Genomic DNA, 20,380 nt, shown 5'->3' on the forward strand with positions numbered 1-20,380 from the left:
AAAAAAAATCTGTTATTCAACAGATTAAACAAACAAATAAATTTATTGAAAAATACAAATTGGAATTTTTATCACATTTTTTTCCCGCGCAGATTAACATCTCCACGTGGATTTTCTGTCCATCTTTCTCGTCCCACAAACTTATTTCGCCATTCGGAACCTCTTAAACAGTGGATGCGCAAACTAATGAAAATAATGTGTAAGTTAAAAAAATAATCCTAACATAAAAAAACATGTTCACTTTAATTATATAAACATGTTGACATATTGTATCATGGCCAATTGTAACATTTTTTAATGTAATGTAAGCGTAATTTCAAGTGACCCCCCACGCAAAGATGACAATGTCTGATTCACAAAGGTACCTTTGAAACTTTTATTTAATCAATAATCATAATTAATTTACTAGGTTTAGAAGTGATTAAATCTAATAAATCCTATATATGTTTTCCAGCAGCAGAAATCCGCAAATCACTTTTTGAATTCAAAAAATAAATTTTCTCAAATTATAGACATTGATAACTAATTTACTTATTAAGACAAAGCAGCTTTTAAGGGTACCGTTGTAAATCGGACATTACCATTTTTGCATGGAGGGTCACTTGAAATTATGCTTTTTGTTACTTTTTCCGTCTTTTTACGATTATTTTTGATCTTATGAAACTATTGTGTACTTTATCATTTTTACTCACTTCATCGTGAATTTTATAATGAACGTGCTATAAAGTAATCTTTGGGCTATAAAGTTAAATTAGCTGTACATTATAGCACGTGTGCTATAAAGTTTAGATTGGTTCCCGGATTTTCTCCGAAAAATTTAGGATATTTCCAAAATATTTTTTTCAGTCGAAATAAAAATAAAATTGAAATTAATTATATATTTTGACTTCTGCTTTGTTTCAAAGCTTATTTGATCTAGAAACAGCCATTGAAATAAGACAAGTACACAAACGTTTCAGAAAATTACCCATATCACTATTATTTTGGCACGACGTGCTATAAAGTTTTTGCACTTGAATTTTCTCTATATCTCGAAGGTTTTCGCCTTTTTAGACTATATTTTGTCCCTCTCTAAAGCTCGGGGCAAAATTGAATCTAAAAAACTAGAACCTAGATAAAGAGAAAATTTTTGTCCAAAAACTTTATGACACTGCGAAACAGAATAACAGTGTTATAAATAGTTATTCTCGTTGAATGGTTATTGTTATAATCATTGTTATATATTTATATTTAGAAAAATTAACAATAAACAAAATTTATAACATAAAAAGAATCTTTAATTGTACCAACTTTTTAATGATGAAAAAAAATATTTTCAATTAAACGTTTGAACATTATATTATCCCGAAAAATCAAACCTTTGTTTTACTGCTAAGCTCCAGGTAGAGATTATCATCACCCCCGGACATACTCGCCATGTTTCCTAATCAAATAAAATTACATAATAATATTTTTGTGCTTGGCACATTTAGGTGAAAAGAGTAATAAACTATTTATTTAATTTTTACAGCCCCTCCCCCCCATCTCAGATGTNCCATAGTTTCGTGAGGACCACTGAGCACTTTCTTCAGAAAAAAAAGGGGTTTAATAGAATAAATATGCGGAATCTTGTTGTATTTTATCTTTGAATATACTTTGCTTGTCTATTTGCCTGTTTGTTTGTATACAATAAACGTTAAAACGGCTGAACCGAACTTTGTCTGAGACCTTAAAGACTCCAAGTAAAGTTTATGGATGGGCAGAATTAAAACAATTCACCTTCAAACCATTTTTATTTTGGTAAAATTTCGAAAATCCACGAAAAAAATCCGGGAATTTTTTCTTATTGTTTTATTAAAATGCAAGAAGAAAGCCTAGTAGATAAAATGAATTTATAAAAAGTTGTAATATCATTAATTATTAATTTCTTGTTACCAAACTTCCTGGTAGCTCCTCCCTTTCCTCCTTGCATGAGAGCTTCTTCATCTACATCAGCATCATTAGCAGCCAGGGTCTGCTGCAGCAGGTTCACCTGATCAATATCAGTTCTTGGGAAACATTTCATAAAAGAATCAACTCGGATCCAGCCCATGAAAATTATTTAAAGGGACCGTTAACTTATTTGGGTAATTTGCAATAAGCAAATGTATCATACCTTTCCGCCGGAAATCTAAACGATAACTCGGTTTTTTCTCCGGTCATAGATATCTTTGAAAAGTGAGACTAATACCAATGAATAGCTATTTAGTTTACTATGAAATTACCCAAATAAGTGAACGGTCCCGTTAAGTGTACCGACTACCTGTTGCTCCTTCTCTTTATACATAAGATCCATATCCTCATCCATCCCTGCCAGTTTTGTCACAACCTGATACAGATTAAAGAAACTCAAGTGGTAATTTCAAGTGACTCTCCCTATTTAGAGTGACATATCTATTTCTCCACGGTACCCTTAGAATATTTAACTCAAACTGATCAAAATTGTGGAAGATATCGTCGCTTTTCTTTGAAAAGTGTTGAATTCTGACAAAATCCACTATTTTTTCTGTAGCAGATATCCGCAAGTCACCTTAAAAGCAAAACTGAAAACATTAATATATTATTCATTCTTAATCATTGTCCCGTGCTTGGTGGTTCTCACTCTGTCCGGTGTGGCCAGCCACCAATGATACTTATCTACTTCCAATGGAGATAGTGTGGTAACATGGGCTCTTCCCTAAACATTCCTTGTATTGAAGGATAACTGTTTTTTGTTATTTTACTTTATCATGTCTGATCAAGAATCAATGAGACTTCCATTTGAAGACTCTTTTCTTTAAATCATGGTTTTTCTACAATCTGCTACGTGCAGATACAATGAGAGGAAATTATTAGAATTAAACACTGTTAAAGCTAGAAAAAACGACAATATCTTCCACATTAAAATCAAATAAAGGTAAAAAGGGTACTATTGTAATTTTAAAATAGAATAACAAAAACAGTTCCTTAAAAGGAGGGAAATGTACATTCTAGAAGTGTCTGTGGATTTTGTCATTTCCAATTGTTAAAAATTTCTCAATTGAAGTTATCCTTATCCCTCCAGGGTATAACCATCACTGGTTATCAAAGAGGAATTGAATTAATCAGTAGATCTGCACAAGATGGAGATAAATGCTTAATCCGAAATTTCTGCTTTTACGTCTCTCTCTTTTAGGAATAATTTACAAAATTCTTACAAAATTCTTCACATGTTCTGATAATTTAAAGAAAGGTATCTTTTATTATTATTATATTCTTAATTTTTAATGTTTATCTATTGTATTTACGATAAAATGTCTTAATTTTGTTTATTGTGAGTTGTGATCAATTAAACTAGTTTCTAACATAAAAAGCGTACAATGTATAACTCACCTTGTACGCATATCCTTGGTTAACCAAGAATCTCTGACGCTTTCTACTGAACGCCATTTCTTGCGTATCCTAAAGTATGTTTAATCATTATTTCTCGTCAATTTTTTCAAAACTTAACCCAACCCAACCCTAACCTAACTTCTAACTTCTAACTTCTAACTTCTAACTTCTTACTTCTAACTTCTAACTTCTAACTTCTAACTTCTAACTTCTAACTTCTAACTTCTAACTTCTAACTTCTAACCCAACCAAACCATAATAAAGCTAAAACTCTGCATAAAATTGATGTAGAACTAATCTAAAATTGTTGTCCTACCTCAGAAACTAGAGTGTAAAAGAAAGCGTTGAATTCATCCACAATAGCACCTAAAAATACAAAACCTCTAATTTTCAAATATTTTTTTATCTGAAAACTAAAAGAAGTTGTTTAAAAGGTACTGCAGACGTAATTTTGAGTGACTCTTCCGTAATTAAAAACTAAAATGGCACTCTCTAAACTTCTTTCTGGGTAAAATGAGGAAACTTTTTTATTGATGTTTTGTTTTCTAATAACTTTCCATCATTGTCTCTGCAGTATAAATCCGCATGTCACATAGGAACCACGATTAAAAATAATATATTTTCTGCAATAAAAATGTAAAATGTTGGATATCTCATTCACTCTTTTATCAGGCTTAAAATACCGTTGTGGATTGAACACTCTATAATGGAGGGTCTTTTATTATGTCTAGTGGTCATAGAGGAAGACATTTCAAAAAATGCTCCGACGCATAATTTCTTCTGGAATTTTATAGCTTTTAAACAACATCCACAAAACACCTTAACGGGAAGGTTCACTGTAAAAAGAAAATCACCTTTCTTAGCTCTAAGAATTCTGCCCAACCTTTGAGCTTCCTGCCTCCGAGAACCACCATGGCTTGATATCTAAATATATATTTATGAATAAAGCTTTATTGTTAAGTACAGTCCACTACTATATTACGACGTGATGGTGCTCCTTTACAGCCATAGAGAATAGAATAATTATTAGAGTGGAATTTAGAAAATCTCTCGGTATGAATTTTTTCAGTCCCTTCCAGCCTGAAAGGGAGTTCAAAGTTTACAAATCATGTAAATGTTCACAAATTATGTGCAGTAGAAAACATTAATACAGTATGTTCCCTAGACTATTCATTTCAATTTCGAATTTTTTAAACTGTTAAATGAACTTTATAATGAATTGGGTGAATAAAAAACATCATTTGATTTATATTTATAACGGAAAATCATCGTTTGTAAAGTGGAAGGCATAGAGTCTATGTGAAATGATCATTAGTCAATTATGAAACCAGTCTATTTCATAATTTGGTTTTCTTCTAACAATAATTTTAGATTTTCTATAAAACGATATTCCATGGCCCAAAAGGTTATGTAGCATAAATATGTGAAGTACACCTGCAGTATCGAAACAGTACAACAAAATGGATGTTTTACAGTTTTTTCTAGTAAATTCCACTCTAATATATATTCTATTCTCTTCCTATACAGAATACAATAGACAATTTACATCACAGTTCTTTTTTTGAATAAGATTCTGGCAATTAACGGTTCAAAGAAATGATTAATAATTTCCTCGACTTGGAAAAATACTCAAAATTAATTTTTAACTCTCACTCTTTAACTCTTTCTCATTTGAGCACTTTTGTAAAACTTTGTATAATTTGCTTCATTAAAACTCTTTCTTTTTATGATTTTTCAATAACTCTTGTTCAGCTCGTTTTAAAAACTCTCCCTTATCCTGATATTTTAAGAACTCTTGTTCAACTTATTTTATTTAACTTTCACTTATCCTAATATTTTAGGAGCTCTTGTTTAACTTATTTTATTAAACTCTCACTTATCATGAATTTCTGATATCTCAAGAATTCTTTTCTACTTGTTCTAATCAAAATCTTTCTTCAAATAATAATAAAATCGAATCAAATCGAACCAAATCAAATCAAATCAAATCAAATCAAATCAAATCAAATCAAATCAAATCAAATCAAATCAAATCAAATCAAATCAAATCAAATCAAATCAACTCAACTCAACTCAACTCAACTCAACTCAACTCAACTCAACTCAACTCAACTCAACTCAACTCAACTCAACTCAAATTAATGTTACTTATACTAAATCAGTATTGCAAAAACTCTTGTTTTGTTTTATTTAACTCTTTCCCATCCTGGTATTGCAAACACTCTTTTTTAACTTGTTTCGCTGAACTCTTACTTCTTAACCTGATTATTTAACAACTCTTGTTAATATTTAATCTTGTTACATATAAAAACTTTATGACATCTTGCTTTTTTATTTTTTTTTTAACAATTTGCACAAAAAAATTGATGATAATACCTGTATCAGAACGTTCGCTTCTGGTAGATCAAAGCTGGTATCTGCTACTTTAGACACAAAAATTGTGTTCACTATCAGATACAAAATAATGCAAGGGTTTTTAAGGCAAAACAGAGGATAAACAAAAAAGTAAAAATCTCATCCGACTGTTAGCGTTAAAGTAACATTATAGTCCTCCATGCAAGGAAGGCAATGCCCGATTCACAATGGTACCCTTGAACCTTTATCTGATTGATAACAATAAATAATTTTTTTTCATGTTTATAAGTGCTTAATTCTAGCAATTCCTATACGTTCTCCGGTCACTTTTGCAGAGAAACCGCATTGAAAATAATAAGTTTTTTAACATCATAAAAACGTATATCTAATTTTACTTGATAGACAAAGCTTTCAAGGGTACCGCTGTAAATCAGGCATTGCCATCTTTGCATGGAGGATCACTTGGAATTACTCTTACAGTCCTTTAACGGGGTGTCATGGTCTCACTGCGCGCTTGCAATTGTATTAATTTTTTTTTAGCAATTTGGAAGTCTGTTTTGAAGTATTTTACATATTTTATTTTCCTTTTGGATTGTATTTGAAGTTCTGAAGAATAGTGATTCTCTCCGATTGTGATGTAGGACCGTAGATATACGGTTTATTCAACTCCTTAGCATAGTGTTTCAAGGCATACACATTATCACTAGATAGATAGATAGATAGTTAGATTGTGATGTAGGACCGTAGATATACGGTTTATTCAACTCCTTAGCGTAGTGTTTCAAGGCATACACATTATCACTAGATAGATAGATAGATAGTTAGATTGTGATGTAGGACCGTAGATATACTGTTTATTCAACTCTTTAGTGTAGTTTTTCAAGGCATACACATTATCACTAGATAGATACATAGATAGAAAGATAGAAAGATAGATAGATAGTTAGTTAGTTAGATAGATAGATAGATTGTGATGTAGGACCGTAGATATACTGTTTATTCAACTCTTTAGGGTAGTGTTTCAAGGCATATACATTATCACTAGATAGATACATAGATAGAAATATAGAAAGATAGATAGATAGTTAGATAGATAGATAGATAGATAGATAAATAGATAAGGTAAATTGTTTATCGGAAATATGTAAGTAAAAAATAAAAATGAACTAAATATATGGCAACTAGATGGATGAATGAATTAAAAAATATGATGCAAGCAAAAAATAAGAATAAAAAAAATATAATTATTAATTACCTAAAAACAATAATCTTATCATTCCTCCTCTCATGATACTTGATTAGAAACTAGAAAAAAATATATTTTAAAATACTAGATTTTTTATCTGAATACATATTTTATAGTCAGGATTAGTCACCGAAATTCAGGGGCGTATATTTTCAAGAAAAATCCTCCCTTCTTTTGAAAATAAGTGTTCCTTTAGAAGTTAGGTATGTTTGTTTGCGCTAAGGGGAAATATTTTGACCCCTAAAGGAAATATTTTGACCCCTAAAGGAAATATTTTGACCGCTGAAGGAAAAACGAACCAACTGAAGGCACATCACTACCTGGGTGGCCCTGAACTTATTTGGGTTCATCACGCAGAGCAACATCTTCTTCATGGAGCTCATGCTCAGATACTCCCTGTAGAACTCCGGTGTCATACTGCACCATACCTAGATACAATTCAATCAGAGCGCTTCACGCCCTTCTTCCCAAAATTACAGTCTTTTTTCCTCAATACAATGGTTTTTAAAGTAACTACAAACCACTTTATTTATTATCTAGCTTGGAAACCAAGCGCTGCCCAGGCTACTCATAGTTACTCCCGCCATTTACCCGCACTTGAACGATTTTACCGGGAAACTGAATTTTCGCTATAAAAGTCGACACACTCAACTTATAATATCAAAACCAAGCTAAGAACATTCCTGTGGGTTTCGCGAGTTCCCAAATCAATATTTGAGGCAAATTGGTTCAGGGTTTCCCATGAGTTATGATTGAACAAACAAACAGACATACAAACAAACGGAGACAACATCTTTATATATAAAGATACATTTAAAAATGTTAAGAATCACGCTTCTTTCGGACAAATAGTATATTTGACTTCTCTCAAAACTGAGATTATTTATAATTTTGAAACTGCATTATAAGAAAGATAACTTTTAACGAGGACATTGTGGAATTCCCTTTCCTAGTGCTTACAGTAAAAATGAAAGTATAAAAGCTTAATAGTTTGTAAACTGTATTACCTTTTTACGGGAAATTGAACTAACAGTAAAATCAGAAAATTATCTTTAAATACCTTTTTATACATTTTGGTCGACACATTATTTTTATACTCAATTCATTAGACATATTAATGAATGATGTATAGAATACGCGAGAAACTTAATTCATGCCGCTTAATATTTTCTTGAGAAAATGTTTAGTGTTTACCTCAACACACTGCACCCTGGCAATAAACCCTTCCTTCTGCAGTTCCAACCAGTTAGCCTCGTACAGCTTTGGACCTTAGTAAACATAAATCAATCAATCAAAAATCGACTAAAAAATCAATCAGACAAAAAATCAACTCACTCAATCAATTAACATAAAAACGGAACTTACCAAAAAGTAAGGATGGGACTTACCCATAAGTAAGGATGGAACTTGCCCATAAGAAAGGAAAGAACTTACAAATCAATCAATCAGACTTTAAAAAAAGACGGAACTTACCGGAATAAATTGCCGAACTTCCCAATAAGAAAGGTCAAAGTGGAACTTACCGATAAGATAGGATATAATTAACCAATAAGAAAGGATGTAACTTACCAGTAAGTAAGGATATAATTAAACAATAAAAAAGATGGGTCTAACCAATTAGAAAGGTCAAAGTGGAACTTACCAATAAGAAAGTTAAGATCTGCAATCTTATCATCTTCTCTGACTAGAGTAGCGGTCAAACCCAGCTTTGTGTGAGACTGTACCTGGGTCAACACACGCCTAGATAGATAGATAGATAGATAAGATAGATAAATAGATAGATAGATATATATATATATATAGTTGAAAATATAGTTGAAAGATCAAAATATTGTTGGAAAGAGAGTTAGAAAGAAAGAAAGAAAGACCGATGTTTACTAGATACAAGAGAAAATGATTTTTGGAGACAAAAATGTTAGAATAAAGGCATCACTGCAAACCAAGACACTTCTAAACAAAAATTTTACCAATAAATCTTTTCAAACTTTAACTAGAATCAAGAGCAATGCATTTTTAAAATGTGTATGTCTAGGGCTACAAAATAGTATAATAAAGTCGAGGCTGTCTAAAATTGTAATGACTTAGTTTCAGAGTTGTCTAAATCTCAGTAGCATACATACTGCATTTACATTGAATTAAGAGAAACATAACTATAATCCATTAACAACCTGCGCCTCTAAATTCAAAATATGTGATCGATAATATAGTAAAAGGTGTTCAAAATCCCTTTAGGAATATTAAAAAACAAAAACTAACCTGAACATTTTGGCAGGAATTGTGTGCACTTCGTCTAGGACCATAATACCCCATTCCTGTACAAATAACATAAATAACAGGGATGAATATTTTCTCTTAAAATCACTAATAATCCCCACCCCCTTAAAAAATCATTTACCCAAGGCGTTTGATAAAGTTGCGAGGAGCTCAAAATGTTTTTTTTTTTCAGAGTTTTATTATTATATTGAAAAATTAATATATTTATCAATACATAATATGATATACTAGCTTAAGAACCCAGGGTACTCATTATTACTCCCGCACCTTAACGGGCGCTTGATCGTAAATTACAACTTTAGCTATATAATTGGACCGAATCATAACTTAAATCTTAAGTTATGCTAGGACATACAAACAGATTAAAACTAAATTAACCTGCTCTTGAATCCATTTCATAGTTTGCTCTGCTTCCCAACTTCTTTTCTAGATTAATAATTTAGGATGAATAAATAAGTTTCTTAAAAATTAGAATTTATACATGAAATGAAAAAATAAATAAATGAATGAATAATTAAACAATTAATAATGTAGAGGTAAATGAATAAATAACTGAATAAATGAAAGGATAAATGAAAAATGAATGAAAGAATAAATAAACGAATGATTTATTGAATTAATGAATGAATATAAGTATGAATGAATAAATGAATTAAACGATAAATAAAACGATAAATAAATAAAAATATAAATGAAAGAATCAATAAGTTAATGACAGATTGAATGAATAAAAAAATAGAGGATGCAATAATGAACGAATGAATGAAAGAATAAATAAATAAATGAATGAACGAGTAAAAGGATTGATGAATGAATGAATGAATGAATAGACGAATAAATGAATGAATGAGTGGATGAATTCTACCTGTGTATGAGTGATCATATTGAATGTTGTAATAAGCACTGCACATCCCATTGGTTTGTCTTTAGCATCGCTTGTAAACCTACAAACACAGACATTTGAAAATAATACAGTGAGGCCTAAAAACCTGTGGAATAGGAAAACGACATTTAAGAAATATTAAGGCCAAGGGTATCTGATATTGTTATAAACAAATAGTTTTCCCAGTACCTTTGTCAATTTTTTTAGTGAATTGGGTCTGTGTACACTGCACAATTGCTGTGCCTCATGTTCAATAGACCATTGAATTCCTTTGCCACGGTTGTATGCATAGGTCCCAGTGAAAGTTTCAATAATTTTGTTCAAAATTATTAACAGAATGTTAGAAATATCTTACTTAATCCTAACATTTGTTGCGTAATTTCGAGCGATTTGTTAAATGTTTTTTAGAAAATTCGTGTGAACCTCAATTATGAAAAAGGAGTGTAAGCGTAATTTTAAGTGATCAGCTAAGAGCTGAATAACCGATTTCCAACTAAACCCTTTATATTTTTAACTGATCATCAATGGCAAAGAACTCCGTGTGTTTATCCTTAAAATGTTGTTTAAATTGCCAGAAAACTCGAGCCTACGGTGTGAACTCAACGGAACTCAATTAAAGGTTTACATGGTACTGTTATGAATTAGACACGTGCGTCTCTAGTACTCATTCATTCATATTTTTATTCAACTACAAAGCATGAGATATTACAAATAAGCAGTTACAATTTACAATGCAGTTTGGACCCGCCTAAACAAAGTTGGTTGTTTTGAGTGATTGGCCCGAAGTTAATTAACGATACTGAATATAATTGGTTACACATATCAAGATATGTTTTTGGATAGGTAAGGAGTTGATTGGAAGGAAGGAGATTGTCAGGTGATCTGTGGCAGGGGGAGATCAGAAAGATTTTTATGTAGAGATAAATTATAATACAGGGTGTTAATGATGGTAGTTACATAAACAGAAATAAGCTTATAAAGTTTCAGTTATTTTAGTCGTTTTATATAAAAATTATTCACACGATATACAGCTAGGTTTTTCACATTTAAACCTCTCATAATTCTCAAGATAAATATTGGTTACTCTTTTTTTTTAAATATTTTCGCAGATTTAGTTTCTTTAAGGTCAAATTCAATTTCATTCCACAATTTAGGAAACATTGCGGACGGAAAGCTTTCTAAATTTTGGTTTAAAATTGAAATTACGCCTACAGACCCTTTAAGTTTGGTCTCTCAGTATGCAGTAACCGCAAAGTGTTGTTAACCGTGTTGTATCGTCGTATTTAAAAATTAAATAAAACTGTGTTATAAGTTAATGTTTGCTTTTATTAAACTTTGCAATATTTTTATCCTAAAAATGAAAAAACAGAATTACAATCACAAACGATCTTTGCACCGTCGTTTGTGGGTCGTTTTTTTCATATATTTTCTGTCAGGGTTAAAATTGAGCATAGTGTAAGAAAAACAATTTTTTGGGATAATAAATTTAAAAAACATTTTCTTTTATTACACTATGCTATTGCTAATTATTGACCCTGAAAGAAAATATAGACAAAAAAAAATAAAAACTATGCAAAAAACCCTACCTGCAAATTATACAAAAAAAAACCCTACCTGCAAATTATGCAAAAAAAAACCCTATCTGCAAATTATGCAAAAAAAACCCTATCTGCAAATTATGCAAAAAAAACCCTACCTGCAAATTATGCAAAAAAAACCCTATCTGCAAATTATGCAAAAAACCCTACCTGCAAATCATGCTATCATCAGCAGTGCTCCACATCTTAAACTGGGTCTTCCATTGTTCGACACTAACACCAGAGTTACACAGCACTATAGCCTACAGTGGGACAGGGGTGTGTATTTTCTTATAAAATCATTTTTCCCTTCTTCTTGGTTTTTTTGAGCTTAATTGAGGAAATCAAAGGATTTTTAGGGGAAAATAAAAAAGGACGAAAATTTTCCCTCTGTTGACTAAATTTATTAAATCCCCCCTAGCCTCCCCCCTCATTATCATTATCATTAACAATTATTTAATTGTTATAATTAAATATACCCCTGCAGTGAAATCTTAAAATAATTAAACTTTTGGAAAGTGAGACTAAGAAAACTGTGGGAAAAGGAAGACGACAGATAAACTCAAGTTATGGTTTTGAATAGTCCACAGGGAATAAGAATAAAGTGAAGGGAAATGGCGCTAGTCTGGCATGAGAAAGTCAGGTGTACTGCTTTGCAGACGAGTTCGTTATTACACACGCACACTCTTTTGGTACAGACACACAACATGATTACATTCAAGGAAATTGCAGAACAATGTCGTCAATACAATTAAGCTTGAATAACGAGTAGTTTATTGTAAACTTTAATCCAATTAAATATGGGTCATTCCATGTCAAGTCAACCACCTATGTCACAGATTTTGCTGAAATTTTGCATACAATTTGGGATATGAAAAAAATCAAGGAACCCCAAGATGAGCGTTCTGAGACCTCCGGGGCCGGAGATATGGCTCCGGAAAGTTTCCGATATTTCAAGATTTCGAGGACGGCCTCCTTATTTCAAATGGCTCTAACTTTTTTGTTTTTTGAAGATAGCTCCAAAAAAATTTTCAGTTTTTGATAGGTAATCAAAAGCTTGTTATTTGGCGTTAAAAAGAAAAAATATCATTAAAATGTTATTTACAGGTCATAATTGCATTTCTTTATTTTCAGCCTCCGTTTGAAAGAAGAAAGCAGAAATGAATTGTTATCACTAAAGTTTTTTTTTACCTTCTTCCTGACAGTACAGCAGGCGGTTACACCCACCAGACTTTTACCAGCCCCGCAAGGGAGTACAATTACACCAGACCTAAATAAATATATAGATAGAGTCGCATAAGAGCCAAAATACAGTAGTTAGAAACCTAAACAGTGGTTAGGAACCTTAAAGAGACTGTTCAGGAAAAATGAAAGGGAGACTAGCGTGAGACCTTAACACTTTAGGAGTTGAACGCGACCTAAACTAGTTCTATCTGATGTTCCTGTCTTGAGAAATTGATATAAAACTGTGTCAACGTTATACCAAAACTAATATATATATGAGATGTGGTATAGAAATCAAAGTTTTCAACAGATCACATTCAGTAAATACGCAACAATCTGAAAATTACAATAACCCAGAGAAGCCTGAACAGCTTAGGTACGCTCCTATAATAATTTGAATTTTATAATTTTTTATTTTTAGTAAATATAATTGATAATATAATTGATACAGATACTGACACGTGACCAGATACTGCGCTGTCAATGGTGGAAGGTCTGGTCGACCCCCATCAGAAATAAACGGCAAAGGAAGTACATTAATTAATCAAGGGGTAGGTGCCTAGAATATAAGGGGTAAGTGCCTAGAATACAATGGGTAGGTGCCTAGAATACAATGGGTAGGTGCCCAGAATACAATGGGTAGGTGCCTAGAATACAATGTGTAGGTGCCCAGAATACAATGGGTAGGTGCCTAGAATACAAACAATGTGTAGGTGCCCAGAATACAACAATGGGTAGGTGCCTAGAATACAATGTGTAGGTGCCTAGAATACAATGGGTAGGTGCCCAGAATACAAGGGGTAGGCGCCTAGAATACAATGGGTAGGCGCCTTGAATACATGGGTTAAAACCTAATTACCTGGCTCTGCCGTTACCGAACATTTTCCTGAGAGCTTTCTCCTGATAGGGTCTCAAGATGGCGGTAGGTTTTAAGTCTATGTTGATGTCAGGGTTTAGGGTGTCATTCCTTAATTTAAAACCAGATTAGTTATTTAACAATTAACAATAATGGGACGACCAACCATCAAACAAGCAAGCAAACAAGCAAGCAAACAAGCAAGCAAACAATCAAGCCAGAAAACAAGCCAGCAAACAAGCAAACAAGCACGCAAACAAGCAAGCAAACAAGCAAGCAAACAAGCAAGCAAACAAGCAAGCAAACAAGCAANGGGGACTGATAAATAGAGTTGAGAGAGGGACGAATGGAGTTGGGAAAGGGTTGGTTGGAGTCGGGAGAGGGGTGAATGGAGTTGGGAGAGGGAGGAATGGAGTTAGGAGAGGTATGAATGGAGTTGTGAGAGGGATGAATGGAGTTAGGAGAGGGGTGAATGGAGTTGGGAGAGGGATGAATGGAGTTAGGAGAGGGATAAATGGAGTTAGGAGAGGAGTGAATGGAGTTGAGAGAGGGATGAATGGAGTTTGGAGAGGAATCAATGGAGTTTGGAGAGGGATAAATGGAGTTAGGAGAGGGATAAATGGAGTTAGGAGAGGGATAAATGAAGTTGGGTAAAGGATAAATGGAGTTGGGAGAAGGCAATAATACTATCGGGAAAATTACAATTTGATGTCGTTATTAAACAACTAGCTTGGGAACTAAAATTGTTTAGGTCCATAAACTTTCCCTGGGGTCATTCGAGTTGCCATGCAAAAATTGGGCCCAATCGGTTCAGCCGTTTTGAAGTTTATTAAAATCAAATAGACAAACAACCAAAAACGGGGCTTCAACTTGATTTTTATCCATGTGTTTAGGAAAATTCGGCACCAACACTTTCGTCTTACGTACATAGGTTAGAAAGAAATAGTTTACCTCGAAGCTGACTAGTTTCTTATTCCCAGCATCTTCACCTTCATCATCCTCATCCTCACGATCTATCTTACTAAACACAATTCAGGTCAAAACTTTTTATTCTCATCCTCATCCTTTACTCATCCTCACGATCTATCTTACTAAACACAATTCAGGTCAAAACTTTTTATTCTAATCCTCATCCTTTACTCATCCTCACGATCTATCTTACTAAACACAATTCAGGTCAGGGAGGAGGCTGGGAAGAGGCTGGGAATGAAAAGTTTTGAACCCTGAACTGTTTTAAATAAAAAATAATATATTTAGTTATATACCTCCGTAAAAAAAAAATACCTGTAGAACGCGGTTATATCCTCCGGAACAGTTTCCCCCTCGCCACCTTTCACCGCTTCGGCTTCCGGCTTTTTGGCCGGCGCCGTCGCACCGAAGCTTGGAATTGTCGTCTTCACCGGTTCCTCTGTGATCAGATCTGTTTCCGCCGACGCTTCCGGTACACGCAGCCGACATTGCTAATCAGGATTAATAAATTGCTGTACATTTACAGAGTCTAGACGTAATTTCAAGTGACCTTCCGATCTCCGTTAAAGCATGGCATGACCCATTCACAACAGTAGCATTAAAAGCCTAGTCTAGTCATGAATAAATGAGATATCCAAGATTTTTTTTTAAAAAATGATTAATTTTAATTCTAGTTTCTCTCCATATAATGTGATTGTGATTTGCAGGTTTCTGCTGCAACAGCAATGGAAGAAATTTTTCAAACTAAAAAAAGACGATATCTTCCAAAATATTGATCGATAAAGGTTTAATGGTAGGGGTATTGTATCTTTAAATCCACGGTCAGTAGAAATTGAAACTACAGTTGTTTAAAGAGAGAGACTGACTAGACATGGTAGTTGAGATTTAAGTGCAGTATTGTAGAGAAAACTTTAGGGTTCATTTCATACCAATGAGACATTTTTACGGTGTACATTTTTAAAATAAGGCCTTAAAGTCGTTTGTAATATCTTACCAGATGTTTCAATCAGCAGAAGAATAGCTTGTAAAATAGTATTTGTTACATGTATTCTCCCTGTTATTTAAGATTTGTAAAAAAACGTTTCAAAATTGTACACAGGAAAAATGCCTTATTGGTATTAAATGAATCCTAAAGTTTTCTCTACAATACTGCACTTTCATCTCAACAACCATGTCTAGCAAGTCACTCCCTTTAAAGTAACACATACTTATTATTATTATTAACAGACGTCACAAAACCCAACAAGCACAGTGGTCCACAGGTTGGCAAAACCCCAAATTTCACTAACTTTTAAAACCATTTTTAAAGGTATAGTGCATTACTATAACAATATTCGAGAGCTAAATCCAAAATTTTGGAAAAAAATTTCGTTGGTACTCCAGTTATGAGGATTAGAGTCAAGAAGATTTATCATTTTATCTATTTTTACTATACTGCAACTTTTTTGATTAACAACTGTAAATACAAAAAACTTTTTGGTGAACAAAAATATTTTTTTTTCAACCAAAAAAAAATTAGGGGTAGATATTTGAAAAAAATTGTAAAAATTTGTGTAACTTTGAATTTACAAGTAGCGGGAAATTTTTTGCAAGGGTTTGCAAGATGTTAGACCAATGCCAATATGTCATGTAAGTATTAAACATGTTTCAAATTATGAACCATTTTGATCCATTTGAGCAAGTTAGAGCTGTCGGAACACAATCAAAGCAAATATATTTAGTTTCGAGGTTTCGTGATTTTTGTCCGCTTTAGTAACGTAAATTTGTCATTTAATTGTTTAAAAATCTTAGAAAATAACTAAGAAACTCTGCATTTTAAAAATGTTCAAACCCCTCCCATACCTCCATATGTATCTATTGACTATATCATGATTAACACTGCTTGATTCAAGATAAATCCTGAATATAGTTTGATAAACAGAGCTGAGATAAATCAGGATTAAGAATGCACATTGCAAAAATCTTGAATGTTGTTCAACACCTTGGCTTTTTATTCGTCAGTTAAGTGGTTCTCTTCAAGATGACAACTAGGAAAGATTTGCATGAATTCTCACGAGACTCAAATTAAATAAAAGCATATCTGATATGTTAAAAACTGAGGCCATAGACCTTAATTGTTCAAACATTTGAAATAACTGAAGAGAGAGCAAGCAATTTTCTTAAGAGTTTGAAGATAAAATGGACTAGCATAGACTATGATCAGAAAAGAATGCTTGAAAAGTATGGCTGAAGAGTCAAAGAAACTGTTGATTATGAAGAATTGTATGCTTTCAATAAAACTTAGATTTTTTTATTAACTGGTTAATTTTGCAGAATTTTTGGTTGCATTTTTGAAATTCTTGGCCCCAAAAACATATAAATCGATATACAACATGTATTTTGCACACATTTTTGCAATTTTTTTTGCATGTGCATGGGCCCTGGGCAAGTGTATAAAAGTTTTGGTTACATTTTTGAAATTCTTGGCCCCAAAAACATATAAATCGATATACAACATGTATTTTGCACATCTTTTTGCAATTTTTTTGCATGTGCACAGGCCCTGGGCAAGTGTATGAAAGTTTTGGTTGCATTTTTGAAATTCTTGGCCCCAAAAACATATAAATCGATATACAACATGTATTTTGCACATATTTTTGCAATTTTTTTGCGCGTGCACGGGCTCTGGATGAGTGTACGCAAATTTTGACTGCATTTTCGAAATCCTTGGCCCCAAAAAACCCTATTTTGATGTATTTCATGCCTAAAAGTCTTTTAAATAGTTTTGTCCATTTTTTGCAACTTCTGGACCACTGTGACATGTGGTGAAATAAAGGATTATAGTTTTAAATGGCATCTTTGTGCTTACAGGGAGAAAGGGGGGAGGCTAAAGGCCTAAGCCCAGCCTCCCCTGGAGAAATGAAAACTAAACATACCTGGATAGTTGGATCTTTGAGAAGATGCTGAAGTACATACCTGGATAGTTGGATCTTTGAGAAGATGCTGAAGTACATACCTGGATAGTTGGATCCTTGAGAAGATGCTGAAGTGTTTCTGGATGAGAGGACTCAACGAAATATCGGTTATGCTTCAAAACCAATTTAACCTGGATATAAAAATAATAATAAACAAAATATAAATAACAAGATGATGTGCCCACCGTTGCTCCTGGAATTTTATAAATGAAAAAAAAGTCAAGACCATCTTTTGAACCTTTGTTACCACTAGGGTACCTATGCGTTCCCTCAAAAAAATTATGTTAATTTGGTTCAGCCGTTTGGCCAGCTATAGCTTACTTAAATAAATATATGAGCGAAGAGCTTTATTTTATAGACAGATAGATAAATTGTAACATATGATTGATTTAAAACCTTACTTTTCCGTATGAGGTTGTACACATTTTGATATAGTCAACTATTCCAGCTGGCAAACTCGTCTTACTGAACAATTGATAAATTTTACAATCAATCAATTAATTAAAAAATCAATCATCAGTCAATCAATTAATCAATAAATAAATCATCAGTCAATCAATCAATTAATCAATAAATCAAACATCAGTCAATCAATCAATCAATTAATCAATAAATCAATCATCAGTCAATCAATCAATTAATCAATAAATCAATCAATAATAAGTCAATCAATCAATCAATTAATCATTAAATCAATCATCAGTCAATCAATCAATCAATTAATCATGAAATCAATCATCAGTCAATCAATCAATCAATAAATCAATCATCAGTCAATCAATCTATCAATAAATCAATCATCAGTCAATCAATCAATCAATTAATCAAAAAATCAATCATCAGTCAATCAGTCAATCAATTAATCCAAAAGTAAAGAGACCAGAAGAAATCAGAAAAAAGCAAAAAAAGGAAAATAAAAAACTTCCAACAGCTACAAAAATAAAAATAAAAATTAGGAAATGGGCCAAGAAAGTTAAAAGATAGGATTTATATAAGTTTACCAGAAACGCTTAAAAATCAAATGAAAATAAGAGTCAAAATTCAACACAGTAAAAAGTGTAGAACAATAAATAACTTACCAGAGACGAGTCAAGTATTCAATGATATCATCAGTTTGTAATCCAACACTTACTAAAAACAATAATAATAAAAAACAATAAAAGCGTTATTATAAATTGTACTAAATGCGTAGTCATATGAACTGTACTAGCAGAATATGAATTGTACTTGTACCTGCTGCGGAGCATATGAATTGTACTTGTACCTACTGCGTACAGTATGAATTGTACTTGTACCTGCTGGGTAGAGTATGAATCGTGCTTATACCTGCTGCGTAGAGTATGAATTGTACTTGTACCTACTGCGTAGATTATGAGTTGTACTTGTACCTACTGCGTAGAGTATGAATTGTACTTGTACCTGCTGCGTAGATTATGAATTGTACTTGTACGTACTTCTTAGAGTATAAATTGTACTTGTACCTGCTGCGTAGAGTAAAATTGTACTTGTACCTGCTGCGTAGAGTATGAATTGTACCTACTATAAATTGTACTTGTACGTGCTGCATAGAGTAAAATTGTACTTGTACTTGCTACGTAGAGTATGAATGGTACTTTACATGCTGCGTAGAGTATGAATTGTACTTGTACCTATTGCGTAGAGTATAAATTGTACTTGTACCTGCTGCGAAGAGTATGAATTGTACTTGTACCTGCTGCGTAGAGTATGAATTGTACTTGTACCTGCTGCGTAGAGTGAGTATGAAGTAAGTTTGTATTCATGAATAAGTTCTGGACGACAAACTGGCTCCGAGATTGCGATCAGGAAATCATGAGCATGCTAAATAATTCATTATTATTCATTATAATACTAATCGAACAAATACATTCATTGTTTTATCCGAGTTCATTCTAAATACAAATTTCTTAAGAAGCTGAAAGGTATTTATTGAAAAAAAAGTTCTTTATATGTTGATCAATTAATATTTAACAAAAAGACAAAATTGTTAAAGCAATTTTGAAAAGAATTTTGATAATGATTAAATTTCTCAAATATTACCTTATATACAGGAGAGAAAGCCTCAAGGAAGATATGGCCATTAGGTCCAACCCACAGCGGTCTAAATATATCGATTTAGTTACTAAACAAACCCCTCAGTGGACTAAATATATATATTTAGTTAACTTATAAAAACCCACAGTGGTCTAAATATATATTTAGTTATTTGATACAACCCCACGGTGGGCTAAATAAATAATATATATATATTTAGTTTGTTGATAAAAACTCACAGTGGTCTAAATATATATTTAGTTATTTGATACAACCCTACACAGTGGGCAATAAATATATATTTAGTTAATGGATAAAAATTCACAACGGGGTAAATATTAAAATTTATGATTTTGTGAATTTGAAAATCCACTGTGCGGCGTGGTAAACTATATTGATAAATAGTTAACTAGCAAACCCCACAGAGAACTAAATATTTATATTTAATTAATCACTAAAAACCCACAGCGGGCTAAAATAAATTAATTTAGTTAATTAATAACACCCCGGTTTTGTTTCTTTCTTTCCGGCAATTTACGTACATATTTTTTAAGGTTGTGGGGTGCAAGCTGTAAATTTCATTTCAATGCAAACATTTTGTTGATTCCCCTCCGGAACAGT

General features: G+C 32.4%; 1 protein-coding gene across 1 annotated transcript in view; it reads right to left on the minus strand.

Annotated features, from left to right (window-relative positions):
* Positions 1–24: 24 nt before the first annotated feature.
* The window catches only part of LOC111710931 (DNA excision repair protein haywire), a 23,410-nt gene continuing 3,054 nt past the window's right edge, over positions 25–20,380 (minus strand). Inside the window, exons 4-29 of the mRNA XM_023485138.1 lie at positions 19,766–19,826; positions 19,450–19,546; positions 18,787–18,838; positions 18,109–18,172; positions 17,749–17,838; positions 15,069–15,244; positions 14,630–14,805; positions 13,788–13,905; positions 12,896–12,974; positions 11,876–11,967; positions 10,110–10,188; positions 9,623–9,670; positions 9,227–9,282; positions 8,613–8,710; positions 8,165–8,238; positions 7,291–7,398; positions 6,980–7,029; positions 6,309–6,427; positions 5,746–5,816; positions 4,224–4,293; positions 3,686–3,735; positions 3,370–3,438; positions 2,282–2,347; positions 1,915–2,011; positions 1,359–1,423; positions 25–183 (exon numbers count right to left, since the gene is read on the minus strand). Of these exons, the coding sequence (XP_023340906.1) occupies positions 142–183; positions 1,359–1,423; positions 1,915–2,011; positions 2,282–2,347; positions 3,370–3,438; positions 3,686–3,735; positions 4,224–4,293; positions 5,746–5,816; positions 6,309–6,427; positions 6,980–7,029; positions 7,291–7,398; positions 8,165–8,238; positions 8,613–8,710; positions 9,227–9,282; positions 9,623–9,670; positions 10,110–10,188; positions 11,876–11,967; positions 12,896–12,974; positions 13,788–13,905; positions 14,630–14,805; positions 15,069–15,244; positions 17,749–17,838; positions 18,109–18,172; positions 18,787–18,838; positions 19,450–19,546; positions 19,766–19,826 (2,167 nt within the window). The 3' untranslated portion in view covers positions 25–141. The remainder of the gene's footprint in view (positions 184–1,358; positions 1,424–1,914; positions 2,012–2,281; positions 2,348–3,369; positions 3,439–3,685; positions 3,736–4,223; positions 4,294–5,745; positions 5,817–6,308; positions 6,428–6,979; positions 7,030–7,290; positions 7,399–8,164; positions 8,239–8,612; positions 8,711–9,226; positions 9,283–9,622; positions 9,671–10,109; positions 10,189–11,875; positions 11,968–12,895; positions 12,975–13,787; positions 13,906–14,629; positions 14,806–15,068; positions 15,245–17,748; positions 17,839–18,108; positions 18,173–18,786; positions 18,839–19,449; positions 19,547–19,765; positions 19,827–20,380) is intronic.

Source organism: Eurytemora carolleeae, unplaced genomic scaffold (assembly GCF_000591075.1).
Source record: "Eurytemora carolleeae unplaced genomic scaffold, Eaff_2.0 scaffold918, whole genome shotgun sequence".
In the NCBI taxonomy this organism is placed as follows: domain Eukaryota; kingdom Metazoa; phylum Arthropoda; class Copepoda; order Calanoida; family Temoridae; genus Eurytemora; species Eurytemora carolleeae.